The sequence below is a fragment of the Magallana gigas genome, chromosome 7 (assembly GCF_963853765.1).
Source record: "Magallana gigas chromosome 7, xbMagGiga1.1, whole genome shotgun sequence".
Lineage (NCBI taxonomy): Eukaryota > Metazoa > Mollusca > Bivalvia > Ostreida > Ostreidae > Magallana > Magallana gigas.
In genome coordinates, this window is record NC_088859.1 from 50,694,889 (window position 1) to 50,715,598 (window position 20,710).

The window sequence follows — 20,710 nt, forward strand, 5'->3', positions numbered from 1 at the left end:
CCCTTAGAACTGCTATGCATAAATTCTTTATCCTTTGATACACCAATATTTTAGCTTACAATAACCAAGATCTCACCCTTTTTTCTCTTTTCAAGCATATCTGACAAAAATGGTTTAATTCTGATAAGTACATGTTTAAATACCTACCAAAATCCGCAACTTAGGTTAGAAAAGAATAGTTCTGCTGACACTTGAGGTCTGATGATTCCATTGAAGTGATCATTTGACAGACTCTACCTGATTCCATTGATTTCTGAAGCCTTCCACATCCTCAACTATCATCTGGTGTTATACAGGAGAGTGTGAGCTTTGTTTTCCTTGAGAAAAAAAGTTTGTCTTTGATATAGATAAAATCTTAATCCTCTTTGTTACCATATCTTGCATGAATTGAAGAATTTCAAATTTAGCTGTATTTTGATGCATGTAAATCCTGTTTACCAGACAATAGAGAATTGGATTGAAGTTGGAAAGGAGATGGATTTAATAAGCCATATCGTATGGGGGGGGGGGGGGGGATTCTATGTCTGATCCGGTCATTGATCGGTAAAAAGTGTCTGGTGATCGATCAGTGAGATTGAAGTTATTGTGGTGGGTCAGGCGTACAGGTCAGCCTCTGACCACTGGGTGAGGATCTGTTATGTGTGGGGGACAGCACCGCTGACCTCACCATCTCTGTATCAGCTCTGTGACAGATGTGAAATTCTGAGAATTAATTAATAACAAATCTTAATCCGTCACTGATTGATTGAAGATTAAGAAAGGGAAATATGCAGAGGGACCAGGCTTGAGGGAGATTTATGAACCTATGTTTTAAAGCTCATTTTGTGCAAATTAACTTTGTATTTAGTTCGTCAACCAGTCTTTATGGTGACTAAGTCAGAAGAATCGGGACTCCGCACTGATTTGATGTATGTTGTGAGGATTGTCATTTTCTTCCCCAAGATGCTGAGTTTATGCCATGTACACTGAATGAACTGACCAATTATGTAGATAAATAGTCTCCAATCTTAATGTAATACAAAGAATGTGATTACAAATATCCCAAAAGAAAAGACTAGCAAGAAAATCATTGTTGGGCATTATATTGTGTTTAAGACTACATTAACTTGGGGCCATTGAGAGCAGTGGTGGCAAGCTCGCCTTTTGTGCGGCCATTATGGGGCACAGAGGGACCATGTTCCAATCACTCAATAGCTAATTTGGTCCGTGCTGGAAAAGCCCAACTGAGATATGTATTGCCCTTCTAACAACAAGTCAGCAATGAAAAAATACATATCATTTGATTATGAAGGGTCCCTGTGGTCTCTTTCTGTATCGAGCTGTGTAGAGGGGAACTTACTGGGCATTGTTAACATCCGCCGTGATTTCTGGGAAAAGATCCAAAGCCTGATCCATGGTAAACCGTCGGATAGAAACTGTAGCACTTAGCCGAGTCCCATTGTCATTCCGAACAATCTAAAGTTACATCAAATACTGGTAAGAGACAAGTGGAAGATCAAATGGACGGCAAAGGCCACAGTGACATTTCAAGATAATTCTATATATTCTTCCCAGTACAGATTTATTGTGACAGATGTAGATAATTCCAAAATTTAGACCCAGTCCTGAATTTACATTATCTTTGCATTGTATGTTCCATCAATGTCTGGATTGTGTTTTCATGGCTTGCCCTTAGTTTTGGTGATTTTTTTTTATTGCCCTTATTTGGTGATAGACGTAAAGAAAATGGATTCTGTAGAAATGGATGCATTACACTAGGTAAATTATAGCAGAAATGGTGAGAAGAATGGGAAAGCGATTGGATGGGAATGCGTCAGAGAGCATAAAAAGCTGTTCAACAGAGTAAGATTGTAAGTGGGGGATGACAAGACAACCTGATTAGGTATATAAAATGCTAATTGAATTGCACACACTCTGGAACTACAAGTTGATTAGCTCGCTCTGAAATATTGATGCTATGAAGATCCCCAGATGGTCTGATTTTGTAAAACCTTCTGTAGAAGAGGGAAAAATGATTTCTTTATTAAAGGAATCATAAAAGGGCTAGTACTTGTTAAAGTTGAGGTTTTCTAATTGGATGGGATCTAATAGCTTTAGCAGTCTCTGTTGCGTGAACCGATGGAAGGTGTCTTCCTCCACTTGCCTCTCGATCGCGTCATTAGATGCAGGAGTCTAACTTGGTAACGACGTACCACTAAGGTCTATTAAACCACATTTTTTTTTCCTCCTGGCTTTTCAATGTGTTTTTTCCCACTGACAGATTGTTATGTAAGCTACCAACTAGCAGTTGTTGATAAGTTTAATTAAAACATTTACACAGTTAACGAGCAGATGCAAAAGTTAGGAATTCCATGTTGCTTCGATACAAAAGGAGAACCGAAGCCAAGAAGCCAAGACTGAAAGCATCGGATTCTTCTCTTCATGAACAAAGACCATCAAATTCCTCAGGGCTGGCTGAAAACTTCACAGTATCAAAAAAAGCACTTAGAGCTTACTTCCTGTATAATGTTTACCTTTTCTTGTGGCCACAGGTATCATCAGTTTGTCACACAATACACTTCCCATTTGATTGCTGCAGCCTCTCTTTAATGGCAACAAAAACCAGTTCTTGCATGCAGCATTAATTCTATGTAGCAGCACTACTATCACCAAATGAGGCAAACTAATTTATTAGAGGATACAAATATTGGAGTCAGCAGAGGCCATGATAATTGAAAAAAATGTTTCTAGTTTTGAGATTTCTGGTCAAATTTATTTTTTGTTCATGCATTGTTGGGTTATAGATTATCTGGATTCATTTATTAGCCTTTTTGTACCAGGCAAATGTTTGTCACAAAAAAATCCAAAAAATCAGTGTTAATATCATGGAGACAGTAAACAAGGCAATCAAATCCCTTGATGTGTGATGTGCTATTGATTTTTAGAATATGTTTATCTGGGTTTTTGCTGTAGTCATGCTTTTCTCTTTGATTTTATGGGAGGGTGGTATGGTAAATATAGCCCCAGGGAGGTGGTGCACTTTGTGGCAGCCTGGAGGAATGCGGTGAACTTTGAACGGAATGGTCAAATGCAGGATCTTGATAATATCATGGTAGGAATGCTGTAAGCTGTAACTGATAAGGCTGGTAACATGACCTTGATCGCCCTTAGAACCAGCAAACCATGACAGACTGGAATCTGATTGATTGTCCTGCACTCATACCAGCGACTCATTCATAAATGTAATTTGATTGGAAATGTTCCGGGAAGGTATTGGCATCTGGGTCATTACAAGCTCAATATATTGTAACTGAACTCCAAAGTCTGGTGTAAAAGCCAATTTTCCTTCGCTGGATTGTCCATAACATCCACCTACCTTCCTCCCCGGATCAAAAACATCATGGCTGATTAAATATGTAAACATTCAGTTTGATTAAGGTGTGAAATATTAAATCTAAGAGAAAAAGATGAAAAATGATTTGATATTTAATGTGAAAAAACATCAGTGCAAATACCTTCAAACCATGAATAAAATTTGCATTTAAGAAAATTACTTTTACTGGAGGTGATAAACTTAGGCAACCAAACGAAACAGCAAATGTCAATTAATCTTTCTTTAATAAGTCAATTATAGTAAGCCAATTTATATGTAAAAAATGGGTTGCGATTAGGCTGATGAGAGAATTTTCTCGCCTTTTTTGACAGCTAGACTTGCTGATGGGCTTTGATTTCTGAATCCGGAGGAATTCACCTCAGTTTGATTAATTGTCTTAGGAATTCAGAAAGCCAGGCTCTCTAGCTATCTCAGAAACAAACTGAACATCAAATAGACTTTTAAATTTCACAGACAGAACTCATTTTTCATGAAAAGAGGATTTCTGCTTTTTTGATAATTTGATCAAGAAAATAAGCAGTTTTGTCTCCAATATCTAAAAAGATCTGATATAAATTGATGCATCTTTTGTCTGAATTTAGACAGAGGTTAAAAAACTTGGCAAAGTATTGTGATCTTACTATCCAACAAGTTTTATTACTGGACCGATTAACCAGTATTATGAGACACTTTTTCTCCCCTTCTCTCTCTTCCCCTTTCTCTCCAGACATGCTAATGAATATTAATGATTTAATAACTATCTCCAATGGAGTAAGAAGGTAATAAGAGAGGTTCAAAATGGTACAATTCTCACTGGTGCAGTTAAAAGAAAATTAAGGAATGAAGTTGCTGAGATTTAGGCAAGAATAGAAATGAGGGATGACTGGATGCAATGGTTGTGACAATGAAGATACAACAAGGATGAGTCAAACTCATGTACATGTGATGAGTCTGAGTTGAGTGGTTCAGCACATATAGGAATGAGTCCAGCTTGAGTTGCACAGCACATAGAAGGACAATTCGTGCCTGAGTTACACCATAGAGATTGATTTTTAGTTGACAGCTGGCTTGAGTTTTACACCACAGACCACAGAAAAGGATGAGTCTGATTTGAGTTTTACATAGCATAAAAAAATCAGTCTGATTTCGAGTTTTACACCGCATAAAAAGGATAAGTTTTATTTGAGTTTTACACTACATATAAAGGATTCATTAATTTGAGTTGTACAACAAAAACAAAGATGAGTCTGACTGCAGTGGCATTGGTTTGTATTCACAATGATAAAGTTGACTGTGATGCTTTACATGTTGCAGAAAACAGCAATATGTGCAGTTGATCATAGCAGGCTCAAGTTCAGCATTATCTGAAACCGATAAATTTCAGATTTAAAGCATAAACTTCAACCTTATCATTACAGCTATTTATAAAGTCAATCAATAAAAGTTTAATATAGATGTTGGGAGAGAATTATTGTAGGGCGGTTTCATAGATTTGGATGTATTTTTTACATGTACTCTTGTCAGTGACACTGCTTTTTCAATGATATCTAGAGGAGATTGTGGCACACAGAGATTTATTAGCAGTAAGTGCAGTTGTTTACAATTGCATCCCATTGAATCCCAGTCCCTCATGCCTCGCGCCCACCCACAAAGAAAGAGATGTACTTCTTACAATAGGGAAATTTTCAGTTTTGAAATTCTTTCATTATGTTCTTTTCTTTGAAATGTGAATTTTAAATTAAATTGGTGCTCACACTTGGAGTCTGGCATTTGTGAGCACCAGAAAGTAATTATTACAGAGACCATCGGCAAGTATGCCACCAAAATCAATGTCTGCTAGCTCTCACCTGTGTCTGCAGATCTAGAGCGTTTGTTCGTACCTCTGCACATGTACTATTATCATTCATTGTTTTATAATAATCAATTAATCAATATATAATTAATATATAATCTAAACCAATGTGCTGGTTCCAAGGATAAATTTCTATTCAATGGCTGTTCAATATAATACCGGTACTTCTTCATTTATTGTATATGTCCAAATGCAGCATGTTTTTGCATTTTCTAAAACCAAGTTCATTTTCACAAATTAAAACTCATTATAATTAATAAAAATAATACAGGAATCTTCAGCTCTTTTTGTTTTGGCACATTTTTCCTTCTGGATCTAAACTGTACTTTAAATTCACATAAGGTTACAGCCTTGTTTGGAGAAATCAAATCATCTTACTGCCAAATTTGTTCACAGGAAATGAAACCCCAAGCTTCCATTGTCCCAGGAGTCCAACTCGGGCATAATTGAGGCTGCAACTAGAGATAATTAGATTCCAGTGATTGGTGATGCTGGCTTAGATTTATTGCATCACTCCACCTAGCTGACCAATTAACATGCTTACAAGTGGGTAATATGATTTCCAGACACACCAGCGCTCTCTACTGCTGGGGAGATATCAAAGTGAACCTGAACTATGCTGTCCGCATTACCATGTTGAATAATTGAGGACCAGAGCAGTAATGTTGTAGAATGTGTCAGGTCAGATGTTTTACAATACCTCTCCACCAGACAGCAATGGGGCGATTGCATTAGGTCTGTTCAATAACTGGAATATTCAATCTCCTTGAAACAAATTCAAATTGAATCCATTTCATTGGTAGAAATTTATACTGGCTCTCTATAGCTTGCAGGCTTTTAGTCTGGCCATTTGTCATCAATATCCTATGATATAATTTCTAGATGAAGTGGGAGATGTATTTATATACCGTAGTTTTTAGTTTTATCCAGGAATGTCCAAAATTTTGAATAGTTTCTTGAATTTGATAAAAATTAGTATTGTTTTGATTTTTATTTTATTTTTGACCTTGTCGGAATTTTTTAAAGTTGTTAAAAAATAATGACTTTTTCCACTCAGTGATTTTCTAAAAAGCATTTTAATCAAACAATGGAATTGTGTTATACTTATAATCACTAAAATTGTAAGTTAAACTACCATTTACAGACTATTAGCAGCTAAACATAACTGATAACTAAGGTTACTTATGTTAAAACTTATAGCTGTCCTTTAGCTGAGATGTATAGCTGATTTTAGCTACTAGTCCTATAGTTATTCTTTAGTTGAGATGTAATTCCCTGTAGTAACTATGGCATGTAGCTACCCATTAGATACTTTATAGCTGCTAGCTCTTTAGCACTTTGTATGTAGAAACCCTTTAGTTGTTCAGCTGATAATACAGGTGGGAGCAGAGCCGTCTTTTATCAGTTGTTTTGGCACTGCCCGCCTGACACCTTGTAACAGTGATACAATCCAGGATAGCCCTGCACAAATCACGCAAGTCAGATCCTCGCAGAATTTAACTCTTTAATGTGAGCCAAGCCTTTGATTTATTGATTCATTAAATCTTTGCAGATGCATTTCAAAATCATCAGATGTTATAACGATCTGGAATGTGTTTGATAAAAACGGATGTGTTGTGTATTTCTGATCCTTGCAATGCTTCAGCTCACTTCTAAAAGAGAAGTATTATAGGCGAGTGTAAATTGCCTTGTTTTAGAGAGAAGGTCAAAGAATCTTCATCCGTTTTTTATTGTGATCCAGCTTCTTAAAAGATTTTGAAATAATTATGAAAAATCTGTCGCTTTATAAACTAGTGTCTGCCTCTGTCTACTTCCAACTGGTCTTTGATTGAAATTGAAAAGCAGACAGGCATGCCTTCTGCAAAATTATTTTTAGCATTTAGAAAATTGCAGGGCTTATTTTAAAAAAGATTATTGGATATTTTAATTTGTGTGTATGGTAGAATACATGTTCTTATATATTAATGTGGAGCAAAGCTGTTGTTCAAGATGGGAAGATTAAAAAACTTTGAACATGAGATTCCCCAAGGGTACATAAAAAATCACTATGTTCCAAGTGGCGAAACAGGTTAAGCATAAAGTCATAAAATATAAGCAGTGTTAAAAAATCTGAGCCAACGATAGCCGGGAATGTTCCTGATGGGTTATCTGTCTATGACGTTTATGGTTTTGAAATGTCAAACATTCAACTGAATCGGATTTACATAAGGGAATTTTTGTTTCTTCTTTGGCTTAGAATTTTTAATTTAATTATCATGCACTGTTGAGATCTGAACAAGTTCCCTTATATTCCGGTTAAAATGTATTACTTGGGGGCTGAATTATTGAAATGATTAAACCAAATACTTTTATCTAATATATTTGATTATGATGTTCACATCTCTATAGATATCTATAATCTTGTGTATTGTGTATATATTTCATAGTTTGTTTTTCTGTGTGACTCAATCATCAGCATATTGCCCAGCTTTCTGAATCAGCTCTGAGATGACTCCTGCTATTCAATAAGGATCTACTTATGAGTTCATATTGCGATTTCGCCTTCTCATACTTTCTGCCACTTTAGACTTCTAGCAACATGACAACATGCCTGTTCCATGTCATGTCAATGGACATGTTATCCTGAGACATCCCTTTATTACCAGTATTCTCAATCAGACTTGCTTCATCTCAGCGAGTCACTGGCCCATCTGCCTTTCCTAGCTCTGTCCTGCTCATTTAGTTTGTATGGGCTTACTATGTGTTCTCTGACAACTCATGCAATAATTCTGCTATATAACAACTCCTGAAGCCATTGAACACTTCAGCTACTATTATCTGAACCCATGAAAGTATTTTTTACCCAGCGAAATATTTACATTATCTGCAAACTGAGAAACGTTGTGTAAACAGAAGGTTTTTTTATTTATGCAGAGGCCGAGTGTTAAGGATGCCTTGTCTGCAGGTGAAGATGGGCTTCAATCAAGCTGCCACATTCCAGTGGGCATTTAAGAGCAAAAATGAAATCCAGATTAATCCCAAAGTCTTTTAAATCTAAGGTTTTTATTTCGTAATAAGATACTGTAAAATGATTTAAATTTATTGGGGCCAACTTTCGTGGATTGTGGTTTTTTCACTTATTCAAGGGGATGTTATTTTGTGGATGTAACCATTTTCAGTTTCAATAAGATAACTGTCTTTTCCAAAATTTGTTTTCGTCATGTATATTCATGGGGGAGGGCTACCCTTGAATACCAATAAGATTGAGCCACCCCGAATTCTAATGATTCCACAGTACATGTTAATCCTCCCTACAATTAGCTGGCCCCTCCCTGTCTGACTGAGTGGAGTCTGACTATTGGGATAAGTATGAAGTGGAAGTGATTAGTTACTGTTATTTAATGATCCTTCCCTCCTCAGTAGTTGTGTAAACATTGCACGGCAGGTGCCCCTCTCACTAGTAATGACTCCCACTGCTACTCTTTGACTACTTCAGATGTACTGCTATAATACCAAGCACTCGGCGACTTTCTGTCCAGCAACTTTCTCTCCGACTTTCTCTCCGGACTCAGCTCTCATTGGGTCCATTTAATTCTGTGAATGGTCCTTGATTGTTATGTGAAATGCAGCATATTAATTTACTTGATTTGCAGCATATTATCACTCAGACATGGTTTGTCAATACTTGTAGGTAAATGGTGATAATCATATGTATGAGCAAGGATAGTGAATGTCGATTGTCTGTGGTCATGTACAAACCTCTCATCGGGCAACGGTTGTCATGGTTCTATAGGTTTATAACAGTTTCTTAAATGTTACATTTTATTATCACAATTTTCCCCTATGTTTGTGTCTCATGTTATTATAAATTATTGCCAGGATTCATATTGTCCCTTGTTCAAACACTTTTGTAGCTATCTGTGGATTTATAAGGTCACATAATACATGTATTTATCTCACCATAAGTACTAATCACATGGTGAAAATACTTCACCAGCAGCAAATAACAAAAACAAAATTTCGGAATATTTATTTGTGAAATATTCTGAACATGATGCTAAACACCCGGTCTTTGGTTATTTAGACTTCATCGGACAGTGGTGGGAATTGTAAACCGCTCTGAGATAGTACAGACTTTTGGTTTGGTAGCATTGTATATTTCTGTCTTCATAACTCCTGCAATTGTTAACAGTAGCTTGGAATTAATGGCCTCATTGTTACTCCAGAGATCCCCAGAATTTATAAACACCTGATAGAGGTTAATGCGAGTTCATACAAGGTGTACAGGGCCACGGATCAAGTCTTCATTCAGCTCCATTATAATTTGGTCAAGAATGTTTCAATCATTTGTATGGTGTTAATACATTCTGCATTTGAAAAATGGATTTTTTATTAATTAAGCAAATAATATGGAAACCAAATTTTGCTGTAGTATTTAGAAATGGTTTTATTGGTCGTCTGGTTATAAAACATCCATATGTATATCGTCCCACGATCACTTTGTCCTAGTGCAGGTCAGTGTAGGCATTCCCTGTTTCTATTTTAGCACCTAAATCATTAATGCCCAGTTTGCCAAAGGAAATGGCACATTAATTCACAATTGTTCTGGAATAATTGGAAATTTGTAAGAGATTTTCAAGCCTTCTCTGTTCTTTTCCCAGACAGGAATAATATCATTGAAATAAATCATACAGTTATGGGCTTGACGGAGAACAGGGTAAATTTCTTCACTGTCAGGCCATTTCATACTGTACCAATATATTGGATTCAGTCAGGATAGAGTAATTAAGAAAACCGGTGGTTAATTGATCCCTGTTAACCATTTGCTAATTAACCCAATGACGTTTTAGTTCAGTCCAGTCCAAAATACCTGATAGAATTGTAGGCTTCATAATTTTTTCTCTATGTTCAGTCAAAACATTTTGGTAATGTTAAATACATGTATATATAATATATAATACATGTATATAAGCTAGTGTTCCTTACTTTTGCAAAGAATTTGAAACTCATTTGCATTAAGTTATGCAGTCCTTCAAGTAAAGATGTTATACTCAGCCTCAACATTATTAGTACTAGTTAAGCAGTACTATAATGATAGGCTGTATATAGAATTTAACTATATATGTGTATAGGAGTTTAATATGGAGGATTACAACACTTAAGATTATGTCACAGTAAAAATGAATGAATAAAGTATGTCATATATAAGACTTTTAGAATTTAGGCTAATTTTATTTTCAATATGTAAATTAAATTTCACCCCAATATGGAGGTATCCAACCCCTCCTTCAGGTGTTGAGATTGTATGTACTGGTGTGTTAATGGTCTAACCAACCTTTTGTTATGGGATTGTGTGGGAACAACAATCGATTATAAGCAAGGGATCCAACATCTTTAAAGAATGAATGACCTACTTCAATACAATTGCACGACATTAATGATTCTATAAATTAAGATGAAAATGCATGATGAAAGTTCAACATCAGCTGCTGTCAAGATGACTCAAGTGATGTTCCTCTGATATGATATCCATCTACATGTCACATGATGGCTGGTACAAAAGAGGATTTATGGGTGTTTTAGGGTTGACAACAAAAGAAGCTCTCGTTGTACTGAATTGTTTGAATTCTGAATGGTGATGATATGATAAACTTGAAAAATACACATATCATCTGAATTTGAAATTTCATGTGTAGGTTGTCGGATTCATTGGTCAGGAAATAGCTATGAAAATTCCATTGGGGAAAAGTTAACATCTTTTTTAGGCATAAGAAAGTTAACACAGATTGACAATTATAAGGTCAAGGTTAAAGTCACCTGATTATATATTTTCTAAAGACCAAGTGCCTTTTTTAAAGGTACTTGGTATATGCTTGTACTTAAAGAGGTCACTTATGCCATTCATTGAAGGTTATAATACTCTTCTGAAAGGTTATATGTTCTCTATTGAGGTCAGGTGCCTCTGTTTGTGGGTCAAGTGTTATTATTGAAGGTCATATACTCTTCTGAAGGTTTGGTTATCTTTATTGAAGGTCATGCTAATCATAAACAGGTCAATCAAACACCTTTGAAGGTCAGATTCTCTTTATTTGAAGGAGCCTTGCTATTTATAATGGATTATTTCATTTTTTTTTATGAGAAAATGTCAGCTGGATTATAGTCAATCTAAGATCGTCTAAAATTCACTTTTGTTTCAGCTTTCTGGAAATGTTTCTGAGGAAAAATGCAGGCAGTAATTAGAGGATGGGGTGATTTTTTAAAGTTTTAATGATGATACAGAAAGCTTTTCTTCATCAGAACATAATGACATGGCATTTACTGAAGGGCATTAATCATGGAAGCTAACAAGCTAAGAATAGAGACCAGTCGCTGGTTCAGTGGGCCAGCATCAGTCTTGTTTAATAGAACCCTAATGGAGGCGCTGTTTTTGTAAGTACCGGTAAAAGGCCTGACAACTGAACCCAGGAGCTTAATTCAGTCCAAGTCTACTATGAGCCTAATTTATTCAGTCAACCAGAAGCCTAATTCAGTCGAAGTGATGCACTTGAACCTAATTAATTCCAAGTATACCATATGCCTAAATTATTGAAAGTCTACCATACCCTTATCATTTATTGATAGTCTAGCAAAAGCCTATTTACCGGTTTTTAAGACAGTTTAAGGTCTGTTTTTAAAATGCAAACTCAGAGAACTTGGGCTGAGAGACCATGTGCTTTCTGTGTTACACCCACTAAGTTCTGATTCCATGTATCTCAGTGTCAGCTTCAAAAATCGATACATCTCGTGTAAAATTAATGACATGTTGTTATTGGAGACCTTAGTCTCCAAAGAACTTCTGCGCATTTTACAACATCATATAGTGGTTCCATTTTATAAACTTAATCTTAGAAATATTTTTATTTTTACATTATGAATTACCTCAAGAATTTATAAGCTATCTTTTATTAAACATTTTTTGATGTATAAGTGGTGTGTGTTTTTATAAACTTTTCTTTTTATTGCTATCTCTTTGGCAAGGAAAAAGCAGTACATGTATTTAGAAACACCAAGATCACTGCAGTGTGTACTCATCTAAGAGGTTATCCCAGATTTTCAAAGTTTTTGAGATTTTAACACCATTTTGAGATGCAGTGCTTTAGTGGTGGTTTTGTTGTGTGAATTGCTTTTGTTCTAATCACTGGGCGGTTCCTGTGTGAAGGTTAATGTTTGAAGAAGCAACACATCACTCAGACAATGGAATTCAACAGAAAGCCCTACTATCCTCACCAAACACTCGAGGGCAATTGGAAGAATTGTTCCTCTGTAATGTTAACATCGTAGAAGAAAGTCTTCTGTAGCTGCTTCTCCTGGCTAACAAGAATTCGGAGCCATCAAACAAAAGAACCTGCATTCATAAAAATACAGCTATTGATGAATGGCTGCTGGGCACCAGGAGACAGTTCCTGTAATAATTCTGCTTGCTCAAAGTTCTGCTCACTTTTTCTTTTTGGATGTGAAGGTCATAGGGATTCCTGGAATACTTTGCTCCCATCATTAAACAGTCAGAGGGTTTTACAGGAATGAACGGGGAGGTCTATATCCACTGGGTCAGCACAAATCAAGGATCACAGGGTCATTTGGAGCTCCTCCGGTATTCTCATACTATAAGTAATATGAAAACTACAGATTAAAGAGTTGATCTATAAAACATAATCATTAACTTGGCAGGGTCGGTGCCCTTGTACTGGAATATAAGGATGATTGTAAAAACAAACATAATACTTGAAGCTATCAAAAATCCACAGAATTATTACTTTTTTAACCTTCAAGAATTTATAATAACTTGATAAAAGCTTCCATGTTAAATTCCATGCACATGTCAAATTTCTATGAACCTGCCATGAAATGCTCATGAGGATTCTTGTATACTATCCTCTTTCTTACCATCTGTCGCGGGATTTCCAGACATTTTATTTTTGCGATGCTTTCACAGATATTCAGCTATTTTTGTTCATGTTATGACTTGAGAATCCACTCTTGTTTTCACATGCCATACAGTTATTCCCCTTGGTTTTTTCCATTCACATTTTCTCCTATTGACTGCACCATATGAAATTTCCTCCTTTTAGACCTTAAATATTTAAACAATGTGACAGTTATGTCATTTTGTATCTAAGTGACATTTAATGTTTTTGGTGGTTTTATGTTCTTATTTAGATATTTCTACATTCAAATATTAATGAAGACTATGCATGATCGATGATTTTTCATATGATGTACTTGCTTGCTAATATGAGTTTAGATTTCAGGAAGTGTATTGTATTGTTTGATTTTTGTTGATTTAAAGCAGGTCTTTAAAAACTGTTACACCCATGAACAAAAATTCAATGCCTTAACTTTCTACTCTGCACATGGATGATACAGGGATATAAAAATAATTGATGCATTATACATATGAAAAAATTATTTCTTGGTTATCACTTGGAATATATAGAATTATACAGATGGTTCTTGCACATATTAACACACAATTTTAAAACCTGAACTTGGACTAAAAAGCAGTGACCTGCAGCTAAGTGTAGGGGAGAAGTTTTTTGTTTTGTTGGCAAAGATAGTGTTATTTCAGTTTGATTTGTTGCATCCTGGCATTCGTTTTGAGTTTGACATATATAGGACAGACGAAACTCACCTGTATGTATTGATGAGGGGAAGGGGGAGGGGGTCAGGCAGGTGTCTGTGGCGGTTTGATAAATGCCTTCTGTAGTCCTTTATAAACTTATGGTTAAAATTGTGCTCACATATTCTTCCTTAATGTTTGTTGTGTTTTCACTTTTGAAGCCGAGTTACTTGGATAAATTTTTGGGATGATAAAATGATTATCTTGATGTTCATTGTTACAAATTTGTGGTATACGCAGCTCTTTTATGTATGACAGATTGTGATCAGAATTTTTCCCACATCCTCTCCAAAACGTATGAATCTCCAGACAAACCTATGATATCTTGAAGTACCACATCTTGTCAAATTGTTCACAATGTTCACAAATTACTCGGAGCATTTCCCGGCATTGAGTCATGGGCTGCAATAACACACCTGCATTGATACAACTGTTACAAACTCCTCAAGATCTACAGCTGATATGTCATCACTTTTTAACTTTGAAGAGATATTTTATATTATGACTTCCACTATCCCCTTTCGAACCCCTAAATTAATGCACTGCTTATTTATAAAGGATGATGAAAATAGGTATAATATAGATCACACATTTCACTGTTCAGATAAGCCATCAATGCCAGCTTGCAAATTCAATTGAAATGTGGATAGTTGATATTAAACCCATAGAGGAGAATATCAAACAACTAAACACATGTTCAATTTTCATATTTAACTTTGGAAACCTTAATAATTGTGAATTGCGAGTAAAAAAATAGTAGCACAAAAATTTTGTAAGCAACAAGCAAACATATGGTGTGTACCGGGTATTTTGAGGAATCAATTTTTTTTCATAAGAGGAATTGCTTTTGATTTTCCCACTATCTAGTTATATATAGGAAGGGCACTCTAACAAAAAATGGACATTAATGAATTTAAGACACCCATGGATTGCTTGGATTAGATAAACGGATGGATTTCTTAGACAACAAGGTCTGACAAGTTTTTGACTTTGAGAGCCAGGATTCTGCTTGGAGAATGAGCCTGCACCTAAATTCTGACTCAAGAGCATATTCTACCCAGAGAGCCATCTCGGGGAGACAGTGTTTGTCAGGATTCTGCCCAGAGAGCCAGTGTTTGTCAGGATTCTGCCCAGAGAGCCAGCGTTTGTCAGGATTCTGCCCAGAGAGCCAGCGTTTGTCAGGATTCTGCTCGAGGAGCCAGCCTTTGTCAGGATTCTGCCAGAGAGCCAGTATTTGTAAGCATTCGGCTCGGGGAGACAGCACTGAGAGTGAAGGTGTTCTACTAGCAGGCTCGGTTTTATGGCTCCAGGATTTAGCAATCTGCAGCTTCTCTTCCAAGTTCTTTAAGTCTGTACCTGACACGGCACACTTTTGTGGTGTAGCATTTCCATAGTACACCCTGCTTTCCTTCTCCAACACAACAGCAACCCAACAGCAACACAAGGCCCTTTGCCAGAAGATATTTTTTAATGTTTCAAGTGTTAATCTGATGGAAGCCAGACAAAAATTTCAAGAAATATAGGCACTAAATTTTCAAATTTAAATGCAAATAGGCCTGAAATGGTGGCATTTAGACTACAAATACATAAATGTGTGAAACGAGTTCGAACTCTTTGTCAGCTTGTATTGATATCATTGTAATGATGTCTGATAAAGGCACTGTGTCCTGCTGTTATTATGTTTAATCCTTAATATAAACGTAATGTATTGAACCGGGTTTGACAGAAGTGTACCCAGAAAATTGCCCCAAAAAGTAACAGGAGTCTGACCTGGGTGGAGAATATTCCGAGAATTCTGAATAAAGCTCGTATCTTCAAAATACAGAATGTTTGGTATTTACCGCTTGGAAATTGTACTCACAATTTAATGGATGATTTGTCTTCTTTTAAATTTTATTTGATTGAACTAATTTAGTTTGGTACATCGACCATGTTAATGAAGACGATGCAAGATGCAGCTTCGATAACCTCAGATTAGCTACATGATGTGGAAATAAGATCAAAGCTCCAGTGGTGCTTCGTCACAGCTGAAGGAATCGTGGTGTTACCAAACATTCAAGTGATCTTGTTCTGCTGGTTTGCAGAAGTAACCCTGATCAGATCATTAATAAATGCACTTGAAGTGATGTCTTTGTTTGAAGGATCAGGTAGAATGATGATCATCTATGTTTCGGCTTGGTTCATCATGCAAAAACCTGTTCAGGGAAGCCATGGCCAACTATTGATCATTGGCTGTGAGTTCAAAGAGGATGTTTTTGCACTTTTCATTAACATTAACAACAGGCTGTGTTAATTGATTGCTAAGTATTGGGCTGAATCATAAATTCAGTCAGTCTCTGCTAAAATCCCATTCAGACACGCGATTGATCGCATTTGAACTAATTATTTTAAGTCAGAGTAATTTTGATGATTTTGTGCTTTGAGTCAATCTGACATGGCAAAACAAATTACTACACAGTCTATTCAATGCTTAAAACCAGCAGTTTGCCATTAGATATAATACTAGGCGATTTATTGTAAAGTAGTTTCCATCCCCTCTTGATTTGTCTCCCTTGGAGCCCCCCCTTTTTTTTACCCCATTTCACCACACCAAGAATAAAACATGTTGTACGTGTCCGAGTTTGAAACATAAAAAATATCTAAAATATATAATCTTCTTTTTCAGAAGAATTTTAAAGAGCTAAAAACGTTGAACATTTGTGAATGCAATTTGTAGGTGAAACTATTAAAATAACCATTGTTAAATGATGACTTCAATTTGACAAGAGGTGGTTTTTTAAAAAGATAATTAGCTTATTTTAAACCATGTTCCTGAGACTTTTTTGAACTTGCTGTTGATCGGAGGGAGATCACAATTAATGGGAACACATTTTCTGAAATTTGGTCAAGTGCTGTAGGATTAATAGATTTTCTTCTGTATGAGTATCTCAGGGGTTTGAGGATTGTCTGTAGCCTATTTACAATAACCCAGTTATCATGCTACATGATGAGTAGGTGAAACTTTTAGAAAAAAAATATTGTGAGGAATATACAAAAACATGAATTGGTAAAGTTAAAGTGAATTAATGGAGAATAGAATGTTTAGATAAACATTATAGATTGATCTCTATGCTGTGGTTACTGTAATTATTGAAACAACACAGGTGGATACAGACAAGGTGCCCCCAGTTGTATGGGTAACACAGTGCATGTACAATACCGCCACACAAAATGTTTCTGTATCGTATTTCCTGTAGATTATATTTCACTTATTGGATGTAAACAGTATCCCTCAGAATCCAAACAGAAATAGCCCACCTTTCATAGAGAATGTAGGTTCAAAGGACTTCTAGATATAGGTCGTCTTTTTAATCTGTACATAACATGCTGTATGTACGGGATATTTCAAACTTCTAGCAAAAGAATATTATACAATGTAGCAAAGTTGAAGCAAATTGATGCTCTTCTTAGTTCTATTAGACTGAATATGAAATATTGCAATACTATTGTGAGATGATATAATTTGACATAATCAAATAATTTTTTAATTTGTTTCAGATTTAAAACTCATTATTTTTAGTGTATAAAATTTACATCATAATTGATAGAATTAGGACAATATGTTACTTGTTATATGATGTTATATATATGTACACTGTTCAATGGCACTATTGAATGTCCTACTCTTGGTGTGATTTTTCCTTAACCCCTGTGTACGTGGTTTGAGAGGATAAGTATGGCGGTCATCCTCCTGAACTGCATCACCCTGGGGATGTACCAGCCCTGCAGTGACCTGGAGTGCACCACCACCCGCTGCAAGATCCTCGAGAAATTCGACCACTTCATCTTCGCTTTCTTCGCGGCGGAAATGATTATCAAAATCATTGCCATGGGACTGTATGGGAAATACACCTATCTAGACGATTCCTGGAACCGATTAGATTGCTTTATTGTGATAGCCGGGTAAGTCTGTCTTTGGCAGTTTGTTCGGTTTGTTTCTGCTATTGTTTCTAGCCCTCTGCTTTTGATTGTTAACATTTTCCGTTTCATTATCTTCTTTTTTTAAGTTGTTTAATATGTAGTGAAAAAAAAGAAAACAATTCTATGGTTAATTGCTGAGTGAAAGAGTTAAGTCCCTTGAAATCTTTTTATTCAGCCTTGTACATCCCCATTTATTTGTATGTATAGTGGCTGATTACTTTGGGGGCATTTATTTTACCAGAAGGTTATATTCACTATGTCAAAAGCTATGTTTGTTAGATATATATGCAAATGGATATTGATGCAAAGGGCTTAACCAGTCTATTTTGGAACATCACATTTATTCGCAGATATTTATTACTTTATCATTTTGTTTTACCATTTTCCGTTTTTCTTTTTCATCATAGAATTATACACATTATATTTTGCTAACTTTTAAGTGTGTGTTTAAAGGGGGATGAAGGTATAAAAATTTGATAGGTATAAATTAGTAAAAAATTTATTCTGCACAAAAATCAGAAAATCTACTTCATTTATGCAGTATCTCAAATTTTTGGAAGCAATGAATTGATCCAGTTTGAATTTAAAACTAAATAGAATTTGCATGTAGATTAGTGGTTTTCTAGTCTTTAGAATTTGAGTTATAGGTATATTTGCATAGAAAAAAGTGAATATAAATAATTGTAACTTGGTCCAGTTGCACCATTGACCATGGATCTGTAAACGGTGAGGTAAAGTGAGGATAAATCCTGTCCTTATTCAAGGTCAGATAAAGGAAGATGGGAAAGCCACAATTAAGTTGGCTTTGAATTTCTGGATGTTTATAAAATCACTAGGAGTCCTGGAATGAACTGCTAACAGCTTTATTAGGTTCACTCAGACATTAATCAGTCAGATTTTTATCTGTGAAGACATCCAACCTGCATTCTCCAGCTTTTGAACTAGTGAGATATCCAGAGGCTTCCATAAAAATAATGTACTGTTAACTTCTCCACTGCTAAGAACAAGCCCAATGTTTGAGTGCAAGCATACACAGAACTCTCAAAAGTTTACATAAGATTCATTGAAAAAAGCAGGGTAGAAGTCACTACCAGGTAGTTGCATGTCAAATTATGTGCGTCAATTAAGCCACATTATTTCCAAATACTAGAAAATAAAATGTTTTGATAAAATTTGAAAGACCTTGTACAAATGTTAGGGTAAACTGTTACTTTAATCCAAATATTTTGTAAATCTGCTTTTGATTTTGATGCCAGATAGATAAGTTACTGTGGTAACGAGACCCATATTGATCTGAGCAGGCAGGTGACTATTCTAGTATATTGAGGGTTAGCAACCGCCTTGACCATCGCTAGGGTCAATATTTGCTAGTGCAAGTGCAACTTAAATAAGCTAAAAACACAGGCTAGAGAATCTGTCAAAATTGTTCAGGATCATTAAGGTCAACAAACTGAATACATATGTACATAAATTCTCTATCATAAGGGTTCAAATATTATATACATGTATATAAGTGTCTAATTTGTAAGTTATATGTACTAGCTAGGCTTCTTAATAAGCATCTGTCTATTTTTTATGGACAAAAATATACAGAATATAAGTTTGAGTAGTTCAGTATAGCAGCAGACAGACAAGAACTGATACCTATTATTTGTTCTGCATTTCTGTTTAGAAATAATTTTGCAAACAGATTTTAAAGAAACCCGTCAAACAAAATATAATTCATTAACAAAAAGAAAGAAATTGGTTTAAGTCAGGGTTATGTTTTTAGGCTTTGATCCTTGATGAAGAGTTAATCCCCTTATATTTTTGTCACCCCACTTTTTTGCCTAGAATATTGTTTTCTGGTCTGTTCTTTGAAGATAACGAAGGGATTTCTCTGAGATGATAATAGCTTGTTTCTATTGATGCCGAGATTATTCTAATTGATTTTAACTGCTAGGAGACTGATACCTTGGTAATTAAATCCCCAGCCCCCACATTTTCCTGAAAGAAGGTTCAAACTTAATAATCACTCTTAGAGGGGGGTGTTTCACTCAGATTAATCAAAGAGCTTGTACTTTTAAAAATCCAATGTGGCTTATACCTACATTGACCTTTACAAACCTTTCCATTTCTACGGCAGCTAAATAACTCTGCAATTCTAGGTGGCCAGTCATCTCCTAGATTTGATATAATGGATGTTATTGTGTATTTCTAGTAATGGCAATCTTGCTTCAGTGGCAGACCCAACCCAACTCCTACTCCATTGCATGAAGATCCATTAAGTGCGCTGTGTTAGTAACATAATTGTACATTATGGGGGGTCACAAGGTGCAAGTGCCCCTCTGTGGGGTGTATGCGGTGGTATGTCTGTGTGCCTGTCAGTTGTTAGTGTCGTAGCTTTTCCCTCTGTTATCAGCTGTTGAGTGCCTCAGCCTGATCCATGTTCTGTGGTCACAGTTACATAACATTGCTCCCCCATCCCAGGCCCATCTCAGACACAAAGTCACATGCATTTGTTTGCACTTGTTTTCTACTCCTGGCTTAAATTAAACATCAAAGAATTTCCTGGATTGCCAAGTCATGCATCTTTCGCTGAATAGCTCCGTGTAACAACTGTAGAATTCCAAACACGTTCTAAATACAGTTGAAGTTTGAACCAAAATGACACCTTTGGGTTGAGACAATCTAGGCAGACTTTGAAACAGTACCCCAGACGTGTGTCTAATGTCTCGTGCCAAACTCTTTATGACAAAGCAAAAGCTAGTTCATCATCGCATTATACATTATGCATGAAGAAAATGAAGTATCTACCAAATTCAAAGTCGATTTTTTAGGGATAGGATGCTTAGAACTGGTCATATTACTATAAAAACTCCCGTTTTACATCTGGATCAGATTTAACCCAGCAACTACTGTAATATCCAGA

The 20,710-nt window shown here is 35.8% G+C and overlaps 1 protein-coding gene across 13 annotated transcripts in view; it reads left to right on the forward strand.

Moving 5' to 3' along the window:
* LOC105336481 (voltage-dependent T-type calcium channel subunit alpha-1G) overlaps nt 1-20,710 on the forward strand; it is a 61,373-nt gene that overhangs the window by 4,357 nt on the left and 36,306 nt on the right. For all 13 annotated transcript variants that reach the window (XM_066066426.1, XM_066066427.1, XM_066066428.1 and 10 more), the window contains one exon: nt 17,534-17,781. In XM_066066426.1, coding sequence (XP_065922498.1) covers nt 17,534-17,781 — 248 coding nt within the window. The remainder of the gene's footprint in view (nt 1-17,533; nt 17,782-20,710) is intronic.